This window comes from Sinohyriopsis cumingii, chromosome 13 (genome assembly GCF_028554795.1).
Source record: "Sinohyriopsis cumingii isolate HCF-2022 chromosome 13, ASM2855479v2, whole genome shotgun sequence".
Lineage (NCBI taxonomy): Eukaryota > Metazoa > Mollusca > Bivalvia > Unionida > Unionidae > Sinohyriopsis > Sinohyriopsis cumingii.
Window position 1 is genome coordinate 8,285,423 of NC_142973.1, and position 16,749 is coordinate 8,302,171.

Below are 16,749 nucleotides of genomic sequence, written 5' to 3' on the forward strand. Positions count from 1 at the left end.
ACAAGTGTTTAGATGCAAGAAAGAGAGTGTGTGTGAGCGTGCGTGCGCGCACGCGTGTGTGTGTGTGTGTGTGTGTGTGTGCGCGCGATTTTTCCATTTTTGGGGTTGGGCGGGGATGAACAACACAAATTTCCTGTGCAACAAGTGGTACGCAGCCAGCGATCCGTTTTTTGAACGCAATATGGACTAAATAACCGGTCGAACATATTTTCATGTTAAGTATTATGTATAACTACATTTTGTGCTTAACATGTTTCCATGATTGTCGCTGTAAATGAAGACAACGGTCATTTGTAAATAGAATGTTTACAAAGCTAAATTTTATCAATGGCTGTAAGTTGCAAACAGTATATTTACACGCATTTGAGTTCAGTGTCAGTCTTGTTTACAAATTAAACTCAGCTTTTCCTTACGAGAGATTAATGTCTTATTACATTCTAGGTCTGTTTATTACATTCTAGGTCAAGTTAAAATGTGTAAAAGCAGGCATTTGCTCTGTTGTTAATTCATTCCTGTTCTATATCAGTCTGTGGGAATCCATGATCAGAATTTACAGTTGTCTTGTTTAAAATATTCATCGGAATTATTCAAGTGTTCGTTCACCTTTATGATTTATATAAACTACTTTGGATTTTTATGAACTTATTCAAAGACATTATAGACTGCATCTTTGCGTTACATCAGGACATTCAAAATCGTTGGAACTGTTCAGACCATTCTATATTTTTTGTGAAATGTGATCAGTAAGTTAGGAGAATTATTTGGGACTTAATTCACAATTCTGTAAGCGTGTCTTGAATTTTCACTTCGTCTTAACAGAAATAAATAACATGTTGATTTTACTTAAATTATTGGTTTCACTTATTTTTATATATATACATATTTTAAGAGTCGTAACACAAAGAAATATTATGTTAAATTAAATACTTTGAGCATATATTTTCATTGTCTCAATATTTTTGTTTTCAAATACACAGCGAGTAGTAGTTCGTAATGTGATCCCGTCATGTAATAATTCAAATAGATGTATCTGAGAGATATCTGAGGATTCTTCATGAAAAAGACCGAGAATACTCCGATTGTGCAAACAAGCAATTAAATGGGTTCAACGAGGTCATAGGTATTAAAGATTAATCTGCCTCAATCTTGATTACCTCCCCTACTTATCGCATCGTCAATGATTCAACCGTCGACCTCTTTTCATAGCATTCATTTATTTATTATAGCGAATATAACATGTACATGTTTTCTTTTGATAGCACCTGGTTTTACGAGGCGTATATTGATTCCTGAAATTAAGGTACGAATGAGGTGAAAAAAGCGGAGATATAAGTTGTAATAACCGGTTGCAAATCTACGCTGTCATTTCAATTACAATATTTCTTTATAATATAATGTATATTTTGTCCATTTTCTCCTGCTTCTAATAATTTGATTCCGTCACCTTCTTAATCACTGCATACCTTCACTACATACATTCTCAAAGGATTTCAAATGCTTTTGAACTAATATAATATTAAACTAGTTTCTTGTGATATCCTCATTTCCGAAATTGGTGAAAGAGAGACAGACAGACAGACAGACACACAGACAGATAGACAGACAGAGACAAAGAGAACAATCTTTTGAGATTTTCAAAAGACAAACCAGTCTCACAAGTACTCACTTAGAACTATTTCCAATGGGAACGTACGTAAAGACACACACACACACACAAACACACACACATACGCACACACACACACAAAGGGCAATAAGAAGGATGAGAAATCTAGACCATTATAACTTTATTGAAAACTGTAGTAAATTTTGATATAGATCATATATATGCATCTGTAAATGCTATAGAAACACTTCAAATAACACATCCGATGAAGAGATGTGTATTAAACGGATACAAGAAAGGGAAGTGTAATACACATATACATCTAAAATAACATGTACAAAAGAAGAATCTCCAATACACATAAAAGTTATGTTTTGTATAAAGATAAGAGATATTACATTTTAGCAAGGAATAATACTAAAACTTCAACAATTCCAGAAAATAGAAAATTTAAATAAAATACGAATATAAACCAAACAAAACGGATATGCCATGGATAGTTCACAAGATTTGAGTATATCTCATTTATCACAGTGGGGATTCATAAACTATTTTGAAATTGAAATTGAAATTTCTTTCTGTTTAGAATATATATTTTCTGAATATTAGAATATACCCTACAAATTCCATATGATATAAAATTTACCGCGGACCTTCAGCATCTTTCAGAGGCCACAATTAATAATATTAAAATAAATAAATAAATAAATAAATGATAATAATAATAATAATAATAATAATAATAATAAACCCAAACAAACTTAAGGGAAGAACGAGACAGAACATATTGTTTTGTGAACATCAGATTGGCTTGCAACAAAACTTCACATCGGTCAAGGGATGAAATGTTGGTCTGCAAACGGAATCGTCAGACTTGGACGGCAAATAATAATAATAATAATAATAATAATAATAATAATAATCAGCACCAATCATGATAATGTATGAACATACGTTAGGAACAACAACAACGAAAATCAAAGAAACAAAGGGAGCATCTAATTCAATAACTAAAATGCACACCAAAATAGGTAACACGTATATTCGTAGGCATGTGAGTGTTCTTGATTTTGTATCAAATAATATAATAATTACCTGAAAGAACACTACATTGGCTGTAAATTGCGGCAGTCCGAAAATGATAATGTATTTAAGTGAACATTATTCATAAGAAATATTACATATGAGCGTTTTTCAGCACAATAGTGGCTATATTCTGCGAACTAAAGGTAAAATTTAAAAAATGTAAAAATTCAGAATTGCACAGAAACTTTAGGAATATTTAGTAAGAAAACAGAAAACCTACCATACATACATACATACATACATACATACATGCATACATACATACATGCATACATACGCACATACATACATACATACGTACATACATACATACATACATACATACATACATACATACGTACGTACGTACGTACGTACGTACATACATACATATATACATACATACATACAACATACATACACACACACACACACACATACATACATACATACATACATACATACATACATACGTGCATACATACATACATACATACATACATACATACATGCATATAATTACTCCTAACATACTGAATAGTATAAAAGTCTCTCACAGTGAGGCCCTTCATTATACTGTGCTACCCTTTATTACGCAGATATGGGCAAGGTTCCCATTAAGTTGATCACATTATTTAATTGGTACTTAGCTTATTTCACTTAAGGTTTTTTAGTGTTGAGCTAATGGGATGAAATTATAATATGATTTTAACCCATTAAATGCCTTATTATGTTTTTCACTATATTATTATACAAAGAGGGAACCGCAGTAGATCTGTTGGTAGATAAATTCGCAATCCAAAAGTAGGGATTCGATATCCGTCCAGGTCAACCAGGGTCCGCTGTCTCGGAATGTCCCTGGAAAAGTACTTTGCTCCCATTTCCCTAGCGTGATATAGCTAAAGTACTAAAAGTTCCGTTAAAACCAACGAAAATAAACACAAAATAACATAGCGGGTCACTTTAATGGTGTCAGTGAACAGCGTGGTAAGAGACACTGTAGTAATAATAATATAAACTTCATGTAGTTGCAATGACACTGCTGAAATACTGCTCATATAATAATACTTTTCAACACAGAAATCTGAACACCAGCTTCCATTATAGTGCTTTAGAAGAACTTCGCGTACATAGATCCGATTCCACAGAATATCTTCACATGACATAATACTATGGAACGAAACTTTAAAGAGCTGCGGGACCAGATCTTTTATTCGAGGCATCTGGGATCGCAAAGAACGTTTAACACAGGGACAAATCAGGTAATTCAGAAAATTCCCAGTGTTCGAATAATTGATGTTCGAGTAGTCAAATTTTCGCGCATTAAAACCTTTGTATCTATAGTAGTAGCACTCCCTCACGTTTGTCTGTACCACTACCGATTTTAAAACCGAAAAGCATCAAGGATATAAATAAAATGCAAAAAATATCAGTCATTTCATTCATTGATTTATAATTTCTAACCTGTTGCCAAGGTGTCCAAACACTGTCGAGTTATTGGCGATTGAACGCAAACGGAAGCTCCATATGTAACGAGGCGAACAGACTGCTCGCTGTCCATTTCTGGTTTCTAGAACAGTCTATTTCAGTAAAAACTGTGTTGTCAGCGTCCATTACTTGCAGTGTCTAGTTTTAATATTTCTAAAGCATTATTGAACGAACAAATAGGAGGAATTCTTGAATACATGTGTTCAAATAGATGTAAATCCAAAACTTATGGAATTATTGAGATTTTCAAGGACGGTGAACTGCATCTTATATGTTGCTTAAAAACATAGGCTGACCCAATCACATATTATGACCGTGTTGCTAAAGAAACTTCCGTTTGATTCTAAACTCCAACAACTTGACAGTATTGTGGACCCCCTGGTTAGAATTTATAAATCAATGAAATGACCAAGTTTTGTTCATTTGTAATGTCATTGATGCCTTCTGTTTTTAATATCGTTGGAGGGTGTACAAATGAACGGGATTGTGTGAGAATACTATAGTTTATCTCATTTTTAAACCTAACACGTATTTGCCTTCTCAATAAAAGTCTAATGCCTCTTTTATTATCTGAACCCACTACAATATCTCTGTTGACAATGCAGTTTATATCCATCGTTATTCCTTCATATGAATATATGATTATTTATATAAAGGTTTTTCCTTCACGGATCTCCTTTAAAGCTGTTGTAGTATTCAACTCCAGTGATTATTCGATGTCCCGTATTCAAATGCTTCATACTCTCACATCAAAGTAGTATTTGGCTTCTTAGGAGAAGCTTTTATCTAAAGTTTATGAAGACTGATGCAAAGTATACCAGACTACGACTTAGAAGTTAAGGATGGCAATTTGTGAGCCATGACTATATCATGCGGTAAATTTAGTCTTCTTCATCTTCTTCTTCTGATGTATCTCCAGTTGTCTCCCCGAAGATGTCCTCTCCCTCTGTATCCTCAATTTGTTTGATTCCTTTCCCGTACAGCTTAAGAATTACGAGATCAGAGAAGTCATGAACACCAAATGTGACAAGCTGGCCATTGAGAGCAATCGCACAACACTCTATCTTGGTGTCTGGAGTAAACGTTGCAAGAACAGTCATATTTTCGAGGTCCCACATTGAGATGTCCTTTGCAAGAACTACAGCCTTTGTACCATTGTTCACGAGGAAAATCTTGCTGTTTGCTTCGAAATTCAATCCTGGAAAGCCTTTCAATCTCTTCATTCCATTTTGTTTCATCGGATCCCAAACGCGCATCTCGTTGCTTGCTTTGCCGAAAACAACCCGTGAAGCATCATCAGTCATCGCTATTGCTATTACATCAGTCTCATGCTTCAACCTTTTTTTCACCTGTCCCTCAAAAGTGTCCCATAGTGTCACATAACTAATCTTGTTCTTTTCGTCGTAGTTGGTATGAACTAGGGTTTTTCCGTCGTAGCTCAACGCTGCCACATGAAGAAACATCATGGAGTCCTCGTTCTCCAAGGTATGAACATGAAGTTTACTTGGAATGTCATAAACGCACAGATGATGGGCAAAAAAGGATGCGACAATCACCTGCATATTTCCGCTCACGATGTACTGTTCAAGCCCATTCTCTTTCTCTTTCTTCAACTCCTCAAGTCTTTTCCTTTCACCCTCTTTTTCTATATCATGACGTTTCTGTCTCTCGTCTTTTGTCTCAATTCGTCGATCCCAAGGCGTCATTTTAGCTGTGGACGCTCTGTTACTGAGAGATCGCGCTAGGTCAGACTCGGCTACTCCAACTCTGAGGACGTCCTTGAAATTTGATTTGATCCTGAAAAGCTCTTTCCCGTTTTCTAGGCTCCAAATTATAAAATGGTTCCTTGTGTCCGCGGGTCCTAGTAGATGTTTATCATCCAGCAAGACATACTCGTTTTGGGGAGATGGGACGATGAAGCAACCAGTTAATTTCTTTGTATAACGTTTCTGTCTTAAATCATACACCAGAATTGTCTTGTAAACAAGACGCGATTCTTTCAGCCCCTTTTCCGTCAAAATAATCACATTTGTGTTGCGTATCAGTACTATATCACTAGTGTCTGAAAGGCCTCTTTCAATTCGCACAGCATTTGTGAGGCACTTGGCTTTTGCTACATTCCAGATACTGACAGGACCATGATGGACTTGGCGCGCTATCACATAACGTGGGTTTTCCATCACGGGGTGAATCTCTGCAACGCCAAGTGACTTTTTTAATTTTGGCATCGGCTGATTGATTTTGGAACTAATATTCCATATTCGCAAAGTCTTGTCATCCTTTTGAGCAGTTAGACAGTAGCGAAAATCTCCGCATGCACCAATAGTGGAAACACCAGCATGTCTGGCAAGATGTTTATGGTCCTCAGTCTCTAAGTTCCAGATTGCAATGTTGGATGAATTTGATGCCTCTGAGGCACAAATTGCAATAGCGTGTGATCCTACCAAGTTGATGTGCAATTCAGTAACAAGATCGTTTACACAGCCCCTAATAGTTCGAAGATATTTCCCCTTCTTGGCGTCAAAAAGCTCAAGTACATAGATTTCATGCAACTTCATATAATGCTGACGACAGGCAAGGATCATATAGTCTCTGCTAATGGCCAGAGCTGCAATAGACGAGGAAGCATCGTTGCATTTTAGAACGTGAATCACATTTCCAGTCCTTGCATGTTTAATTATTGCTGAGCTGCCACCGCGGAACGCGTGGAGGATATAATCACCATATGAGTTTGGTGCCACTACAACTGAGTCATCTTTGAATATGCCTTGGTCCTCAAGCTTGGATTCACATATGAGTTTAAAATTGTCATCCATATCCCAGGTTCGCATCATATTAATACCATCAAAGACTCCTACCAGTAACTTTCCTTCTGCTGCTGTGGTTATCACCGGTGGATCTACATATTTGTCCGCTATGAAAACACATTCCCTCGTCCTGGTGCTCCAGATTTTCATGACGCTTCCTTCAACTGTAACCGCATACCTATTGTTATAGGCAGTCTTAAGCTTGGTCACGTTTCTTCCGATATTTTCAATGGTCAAGATGACTTTTCCAGATTTCAAGTCCCATATTTTCAACGTATTATCTCTAGAGGCAGTAAGTGACCACTGGCCATCAGTGGATATGCAAGCTGCCGTTATTGGCTCTGAATGTCCCGACAGAAGATCAAAGAGAATACCACCTGGCTCAGTCAAACATGCAATAGATGGCACCAACGTTGGAATGGATGTATTTTTGGCCTGGGCAATGAAGCCATGCAGGCAGGGATATCTTGTTGGATCGCCGATGGTGGATGGAACGTCTCGGTTTAGAATGCCCTGAAGGCGTCCTACCATCTGACCAGCCAGCTGCCTAGGATCTTTCATCAGAGCCTTTGCAGATAGTTGCAATGTGTCCGATAAAGTCTTCAGTTCCTTCTCACTAGGATCAACCACTTTTAAACCGATATGATACTCTTCCAATAGGACGCCGAGTGATGTCCCGCAGAGTTTTGCAAGTACCCATTCAAAGTTACACATTGCCTCTGATTTGTATAAATCCATCTGCTGAGAATTCAGCAAGTGATATGGGAGCTCATTGACTTTTCGGAGGTTATACTTTCTGCCTTTGATCTTTCCATCTGGTCCAGTTTCTTCAAAGTAGAAAGGCTGAGCTGCAACGTACCGTAGCGCTCCCTTGTCGTTGCCACTATATGGTTTTGGTTTGTCTGCCCACGTTCCCATGAAATACTCAGCCAGTGCTTTGTGATATGAGGGAGCTTTATCTCTCTGAGTAAGGTAACGATCCTCTGCTGCCTCATGAAACTGAGAATGATCCCATTGCATAGTTTGAGCATTATCTACTGCACAGAGTCTCAGATAATCATTCAAATCGTTTTTCAATCGAACCCAGTGGATCGTCGGAAATCTCCTTTTTGGTGGTTTCCAGCACGAAAACACATCATCCATGACAACGTCATCCAAGGACAGAAGATCAATCATCTCCGGGTCTGCAATGCCATTTCTCGAAGCTGTAATATAGCCAACTGCTCTTCGCACCAGTGGTTCTCTGTGCCTGATCTCAAGTTGCCCAAACTTGAAGGAAGCCATTTTTCGGACGGTGTCTGACAACCTGATTTGGTTTATAGGCATATAGGATGACCAGGACAAAGATTCGCCAAAGATAAGTTTTAAGTAAAGAGGCGATGGACATTTTCTGAAAGCTTCCAACAGAACTTCATATTGATCACTGGTAACAGTCCTTTTCTGTTTATTGTACCAGTGTTCACATATGGCAATAGCATCTACTTCATGCAAGTCACCCACTTCCAAAAACATATCATTTCTCTCAGCAAATATTTTCTTCATGTTTTCCAAGCATTCGAACTTATTGTCTGGAAGTGTTGATACTACAACACGAGTATGTGGTGGCAGCTCCCTCGGAAGCCAAGACATGCTTCTACCACCGTGGTCATCTGAAAATATGTGTAAATGATCTTTTTAAACATTGTGAAATTGTGTACTTAATATGAAGAATTCATGTGAAATAGTAACATTTCATTAAAAAGATGCATTTCAACAAACTTGCTTTTGAATACCTCATAAAACTATTTTGTTGTCTTAGTACTTAAAATGTCACAGAAATGTCTTGATATTTAAAATCTAGCACTGAAGTCTTCGCGACATTTTGTAATTTGTAAGTTGTATCTTCACTAAGTTATGTATATCATCTCATTTCTTGCTTCTAACTTAGCAAACTATTTTGCAAGTAAATTCCTAAGAGATTTATAAATATATAAGGAAACATTTTGCCCCAATTCCCAGACTTTTGCAGTAGGAAACGGTATCCTTTCCTTTAAAATCACATTTCAGTTCGGTTGAAGTGAAAAGCATAATCAAGCAATATCTTCATGGGATGTCGTTTTGGTTTATTTATTTAGTTAGTTAGCTAATTAATTAGTTATTTATTTATTTATTTATTTATTTATTTATTTATTTATCTATTTATTCATTTATTTATTTATTTGTTTATTTAGTTACTTACATATTTATTTATTTATTTTATTAATGTTTGAAGATCAGTATGATACATGAGATATCGATTTTAGGATCAGTATGATACATGAGATATAGATTTTAGGTTCAGTATGACATATGACATATCGATGCACGTTCTTTTCAGAATTGTGCGTCACAAGAAAGACATAAATGCATGCAAAATGTCAAAATCTTACCTGTCAAACGATCTAAGGAGTCAATAAAGATGACTAGAGTATGATCCTTGCTGGACTGACTGATTCTGTGTGCAAAATAGTTTACCAGTCCCTTGTAATCCTACAAAAAGTATAATAAGGCATGAAAAATATGTCAGGTCATATTCTTTAAATACCATGTCCTGAATAGCAAATGCATGTAAAATAGGTGAAAAACTGCGCGGTTCTTTCTTGCCTTTTTATTAAAGGATCAGGTTAAATGTTTTGGAAAATATCAAGCAATGAATTTTTCCGGACACACCATAGTACTCAGATTCCTCGCTTCAGCATTAGGTAAATTTTCATAAGACTGAACGAAAGCTTATTTCGCTGGGAAAGGACCTAATGAACAACTGACAAGCAAGTTCGATACATTTCATGCAATTTAAATAGTTTATAGTGACGAGAGGTTTTCTGACAAATCAAAGCGTGTGTGTGTGTGTGTGTGTGTGTGTGTGTGTGTGTGTGTGTGACTTTATTGAAACAGACTACATAAAGATAACAATACACCAATGGGTAAAACCACCAGAGAATGCAATCCTGTTATTATGGCCGAATTAAGAATGTACAGCACAAAGGAATTAGGTTTCTATGAAGTATCTGACGAGTTTCCTCTCTTGTAATAATAAAGCTTGTTTTCCTTCCCTTTAGCATTCTAAACTTTTAGTACGACTTTTAATATAATCGGCAAATTGAAGAAAATAATTGTAAATTGAAGAACGGGAGACAGACAAAATGACAACTGGTATGTCGGGTCTTTTGAGAGATACTTCACAGTAGAGAGTAAAACCAGTCTGAATGCAAGACTTACATCAGGCACAAGCTCTGGATCATTGTTGAAAATTTCGCACAATTGGAGGCAGATTCCATGCAAGAGAGAGCGGATATTGCACGATGCCGTTGTCACCCCAATAACACGTATCACCACAGCAACGCTCGTTCTGCAATTTGATTTATCATTATAAAATAAAAATTACATACTTTATTCATTTACCAGGTATCAGCCATACCGGTCAACCATATTTTAAGGCATTATTATGAATAGCACGTATGATCGCATTCGTTTTTATTTCTATAAATATGGCGATAACCTGGTATACAGCAGGCAGGTACAACATCTTCAATAATATTGAAGGAATAGTTATATCAGGTTATTTTTGTTTCACAAACAAATTTGTATAATATATAAATTTGGGGGGAAATTTCAAAAGAAGAGAGAGCAACTACCATTTGTTAAACATTGAAAAACTGAACTTCATTATTTTGCAGCATTCACGAAGTCGTGTTCATAACTAAATGTATAACAGCAGACGCGAACTGAAGGTCATTTGTGTAGACTGTGTAACCAATTTTCTAGCTTGCTAACGTCATGAATCGTGCAAAAAAGAGCTTAAATTCTTATAATTACAATTATTCATAGACACAACATAACGAATTTCGAGAAATGAAGAACAGTAATATATTTTCATTATTGTTTACAAATATTAACAAAGTATAAAAGAAGTATGCATGCATACGTAAGTGCTTCCTTTCTGGTCTTATGAACCAATAACATTTCTTTTTCTGAGCCACAAGATGCAATATGAGATAATCTAAATGATTATTACAAACACATAGGAAAAATGCATAATTTTTTATATGTACATGCACACCTTGAAAGTATAACACTGCTAAAATGGTTGAAACTGTTACGGTAGTTTCGATCTTGTTAAATAAACTCAGACATTTAAACTAATAATTGACTTGAATCCACAATGTGTCATCATTTATAACTACTAGAAGGAAATGCATATTCCAAAGGAAAGTCTCTACGCGCATATAACAATTATAAAATCTGCTTCTAGAGAGACATGTTGGTAATAGATAAGTGTTGAACAGAATTCAAATTGTACAGAATTAAAATTAAATACATGTTGCTTAGTGTATGCATATCATGAATGCAGGTATTAGTCGGCAATGCGTTTTTACCTACCCTTTCAACCATTTGTGTGCTTCCTTCGCAGCCTTTGATAAGATGGCCGTCTTGCCACATCCGGGTTGCCCATGAACAACGAGAGGGCACCTATAGTCCGACCTCAGGTAAGATTTTATGTCTTGCAAAATCTCTTTTCGACCTTGGAATGTCTTAGATCTGAAAAATTTTTATATTCGCTTTTGTTTTCAGATCTTGCCCAAAAAACACCAGTTTCAGCGTACATAAATTGACACAAGATATAAGTATCCTTTACGAGACAGCAGGAATACAAATTGTAAATTAAGCTGCAAAAGGTATCATTAGAGCTATGCAATCTTGAAAAACAAAGTTTCAGCTTAGAAAACTATTACAACGTTCAATAAATACAGAATATGTGAAAATTCCAGGAAACTTAATCCTTGACCTAACTGGTTCTGCGATGTAACATTCAAAATCAATCTTGTTTGCTAAATGTATTTATCAGTATTGCATCAACGATGTTTTCTTAGAAAGTGGGAGTGGAAAGATAGGGGGTTAGGTCAGGGTCGTAGGTTGGGTACGGATAATAGCAGAAACTTTCCATCCAGTCAGAAATGGTTTTTTTCCTCATTAACAGCAGAACACGTTTCACCAATTAAAATTCTCATATGGACAGACAAGGGAAACAAAAGCAGTTTTCCAACAAAAGAGTGACAGTGCTAATTCCGCCCACGTGCATCGCCCACTACCCCACCCCCATTAAGATAAAATGATCAAAGCCTACATTTGACGACTTCTTTATCACCCAGTCAAACAGAGATTGGTTGTAAGTCCTTAGGGTCGTGATCAAAGAGAAAACAGTATCTAAACTCCAACTAGAAAAACTGCAATCCTTCTAGTTACATCACTGAAATTATAGTCTTCAGCAAATATGTAAAAATGTTTATTATATATTTCTTGGTAAAGGATTGCACTGCCCACCTTTCATGACAGTAGTTCACGTGTTGTGAAACCTCTCTGTAGAGATCTGACGTTTGTTCACGCGACTCCGACTCCTCAAAACCTTGTTTTAGTCTCCGTTGTATGAATTCGGTAAACTGCTTGCAGAATCGGTCAAGGTAAGTTTGGTGACTCCGATCTCCTCCCAGACGAACACCTCCTGGGGCCCAATCAATGTCAAACGTTAAGACATTGGGCCCAGAAACCTATAACATTAAAAAAATTACAACCAAGTGTCATACAAAAATCTACTCTCGCCATTTCCAAGGTACTATCAATACAAATAATATATTGTCTTACGAAGCATGCATTGGAATTTGTAATCGTCTGTAAAAGAGGAAATTAAAAATGTCATCCAGTGTTCAGTGAATGGGTGTTGTTGTTTGTTTGTTTTTGTTGTTGTTGTTGTTAACTGTAAGCAAAACAACAGCACATCTCCCCCGAAAAGGTGCCTCCCAGCCTCCCTTTTCTTTATCTCAATTATTATTATTATTATTATTATTATTATTATTATTATTATTATTAGTAGTAGTAGTAGTAGTAGTAGTAGTAGTAGTAGTAGTATTTGTGAGGGGCAAATTTATGTCGAACTACGAAAAGCACATTAGTTTGGGGCCAGAGAACAATTAGTTAGATTTATGGAGACATGTGCTTGTTAAATCGCTATACTGCAATAATTTCTAATGTCTGGTCGGTAGAGGTAGAGATTTTTAAATTAAACATTCGTTTACTTATACCGCGAGAGGGACTATTAGGGACTCGGTTAAACTTCGATTTCATAATGGAACTGTCCACCTTGAAAAATTCCAGAAACAGTTATTCGAAAACCTAGGGCAAGCTGACCGCAAGTTTGGCTCCTAGTTATAAAAGGCGGTAAATACATTTCTTCCTGATTGGTTGCGCTAAATAGGGGTTTGCCACACGAAATTTCCTAGCTGTAAATATTCCCCATCGAAAAATCTAATTAGTCTAAGCTTTGCTGCAAGAGTAAAGGTACAGGGAACTCCGAGAGTGAATTTGGAAGAAATTCTCTTGAAAAATATTTATCCAAGAGATGTCTGGAAGGTCGGCGGTCACAATTTTGGCGGTAGAAGCGATGAATGCTTGAAAGTACAAAGGTTTTTGCGTCAATTTCACTAAATTCGTTGATACCAATATAATGTTTTGCCTGAATTATTAATATGTGCATGAATTTAGCTGTTTAAATTCGTAGATCAATTCTCTTGAAATGAGTATAACTGGGTTGAGCTTATATATATATATATATATATATATATATATATATATATATATATATATATATATATATATATATATGAATTCGTACAATAATCTTCTTTATATAAGGCTGTAGAATTGTTTAAATTAGTCGTCTTGTTTTTATAGGAATTAGGTTCTAAGAATTTCATGTATTACTTTAGTTGATATGAGTTACGAGAGTCCGTTTGTATTCACCGATCTTAGATGATTTCACGAATGATGGAGACTTGAATGTGTGTATTTACTGAAATAGAGTAGTTCAGCCATTTAATGAATTGTATTCATTCATTTGTATAATTGAGAGTAGAACGGATCGGTTATGCCCAGTGTGCTAATGCGAAGTGATGAATTAGCAAGTAGGAAGTACATTAATCCTATGAAACCAGAATTGTTTTGGTCTGCCATGCTTGGTCTGACTAAATAGCCCTTGGTATCTGTATGAATGCCGATCGTAACATCTAATAACAAGAAGGGAGTAATGATTTGTCCCCAGTAGGATAACCGACAGAAAACTTAGGTTGCTATCTGCTTATTTTAAAAGGGGAAAATAAGTCTTCAGACGTATTCCCAGACGTATTTTCAGATGTACCTACGCACTGACGTATCCAAGTATCTGTGTATCTACATGCTTACATATCCACCTACTCATACAAAGTTTGAGGTCGAAGGGAGACGAAACAGTAGGCAGGCTGGAGAGAAAAAGGAAAAGAAAGAAAAAATGGGAAAGGATAGAGAACAGCTACAGTGAAATTGGAGTGAACCAAACTAAGTAGGTTATGCAACTGTACAAGGTGATGACTTCGATTGTTCACTCGATCATATGATGAACTAATTCTGTCAGTAAAACAGATCGGCTATTTTTATAAATATATTTGTGTTTTGAAATTCGGTGAAAGATTTATTCCAAAAAGAAGTGTATCTTCCTAATGTAATATATTATCACCACTGTTTAGGTAATTGATTAAATTTTGTTTTTTATGTCCGGGGGCTCGAGCCATTCTGTTCTATATATCTGCTTAGATCTATATTTATTCTACCTATAAGTCTACTCCATCCGGGCAATAACCCCAGGGCGATCATCTCCTAGATAACGAGAACCGAATAAAGCAGACACCTTGAAAGAAGGTACAATCCGCCAATCAACCCACACCCTTTACCAAGAGTGGGGCGTTACATTATTATTATTATTATTTCAAGAGATCACTTGTTCTAACAAATAAGACAATAGAAAGATTCATTTAATCTATTGACCAGGTCCGGATTGGGGGGGGGGATTCCAGAACTGCCGGACATCACCACCCCACCCCACCCCACCCTACCCCACCTCCACCGCTAAAAAGACGTATATACGCACAACCGTATAGTCACTTGCCACTTGAAATTTGACCATAGTTTCATTATTGCGCACGTTCCTTGGGTATTATGTACATTTTCAGTAAAGAGACACAAAGCCATTTGCTTTGGTGCCCTTTCTAGAAAAATCAGGCCCCTTTTTGACCATTTTGGGAACCCACCCCCAAAAACATTTGACTTGATCCGGCCCTAAATGATTAATGAATCTGAAGAAGGTTTGGTGAAGATTAACCAACCTTGTTCAGCATATCATCACGAATCTTTATTAACTGTTCATATTTCTTTCTGTCGGCCCGTTTCTGCATTGATGGATAAAGGTCAAGAAATTCGCCAGCGTTTTCCTCGTCCGACAAGTTCACCATATTTTTAATAATCCGCCTGACAACCATACATTGGTCTCCACACATGTCCTCCGCTTTTAGGATGCTTTGTTCCAACTCCATGTCAAGCACTGAAACGTAAAATGTTTTCGGTAAATGATGACTAAACAGCATACAGTTTGTATTTGTTAAAGTAATTTATACAGATAATACACTGTTACTTTTCTTACTACGGTCATTTACTGTTACAGAAACAGATTAAGCTAAAACTATGAGTATCTCACGACCTAATTACATAACTGGAAGTTAAATGCATAAGAAATCTTTAAAAGTAGTTCCGCCTGACACACATATTTCCAAGAGAACATAAAAGTGTCTGTACGGACACAAGCTTAATGCACACAATCTGACAACACTTCAAGGCAGAGAACCCATTATAAATACCGGTAGCAAGCGGGTCCCTACCTTGATTCAGTCAAACATTTCAATTTTTGAGGAAGGTTGAATTTCATATAGATCTAACTGACTGACTGGCCTAGGAATATGCCCGACAAAGTGGTCCACAGACGACGCACATAGCCTATTTGACTATTAATAAATACCAACCACAAATCCGTGATTAAAGGGAACATCCAGAATGTCGTTGGATTTTCACTGCTTGTTTAATACGAATACATATCAGCGTTCCACTTGCATGACCAATCACAGATTATGTGTGTGCCACCTACCTTACTAGAGCAAACGGCTGGTACAGACGTTCGGCCCTTAGGTGAAAAGCCTATTATTTATAAAGAAATATCAACACAAAATGTCTCTCAAAAGTATCATGAAATTTTTTTAATATCTGACTAATTATAAAAAGAACTTCCTGGTCCTTTTTCCCAATGAAAAACACAAAATGTCTCTCAAAAGTATCATGAAATTTTTTTAATATCTGACTAATTATAAAAAGAACTTCCTGGTCCTTTTTCCCAATGAACGTTTCAAATAATTGAAAACATTCTTTTTTTAAATGTCACGCAGTCACTATAAGTAAACTTACAAGACACTGAGTATTTGCGGAGTGCATACGGATCCGTGATGACCTTGGGTGCGTACTCCTGAAAGATTCTCAATATTTTTCCACTTGTCTCATTCCATTGCCCTTTCGCTATATCTCGATGGGTTGCGTCTCCCTTTTCAATGTCTTTGTACACCGCACTGGATTTTATAAAGAACATGTGTTCAATAACTAACCAACCTTCAAACACGTGAAACTTTTACTAGGCAAGAATATTGCTTCATTATTCTTATAAAGAATACACTTTTAAAAAGTCTGGGCTATTTACCTGCAATGCTGTGAACAGAGTTGTACAGTAAGTAATTATTAAAGTGATCAACTAAGTAATTGATTACTTGAAATATAAAACTGTAATTTTAATCAATACTTGCCAAAGAGTAATCAGTAATTGTAATTGATTACAAATTCTGGAAAAATAATACAAAGTGATAC

General features: G+C 36.2%; 1 protein-coding gene across 3 annotated transcripts in view; it reads right to left on the reverse strand.

Annotated features, from left to right (window-relative positions):
- Positions 1-1,772: 1,772 nt before the first annotated feature.
- The window catches only part of LOC149784915 (uncharacterized), a 133,841-nt gene continuing 118,864 nt past the window's right edge, over positions 1,773-16,749 (reverse strand). For all 3 annotated transcript variants that reach the window (XM_089978508.1, XM_089978509.1, XM_089978510.1), the window contains 7 exons: positions 16,300-16,457; positions 15,174-15,388; positions 12,307-12,530; positions 11,365-11,523; positions 10,204-10,333; positions 9,375-9,474; positions 1,773-8,615 (listed from right to left, as the gene is read on the reverse strand). In XM_089978508.1, the coding sequence (XP_089834634.1) occupies positions 5,041-8,615; positions 9,375-9,474; positions 10,204-10,333; positions 11,365-11,523; positions 12,307-12,530; positions 15,174-15,388; positions 16,300-16,457 (4,561 nt within the window). In that variant the 3' untranslated portion in view covers positions 1,773-5,040. The remainder of the gene's footprint in view (positions 8,616-9,374; positions 9,475-10,203; positions 10,334-11,364; positions 11,524-12,306; positions 12,531-15,173; positions 15,389-16,299; positions 16,458-16,749) is intronic.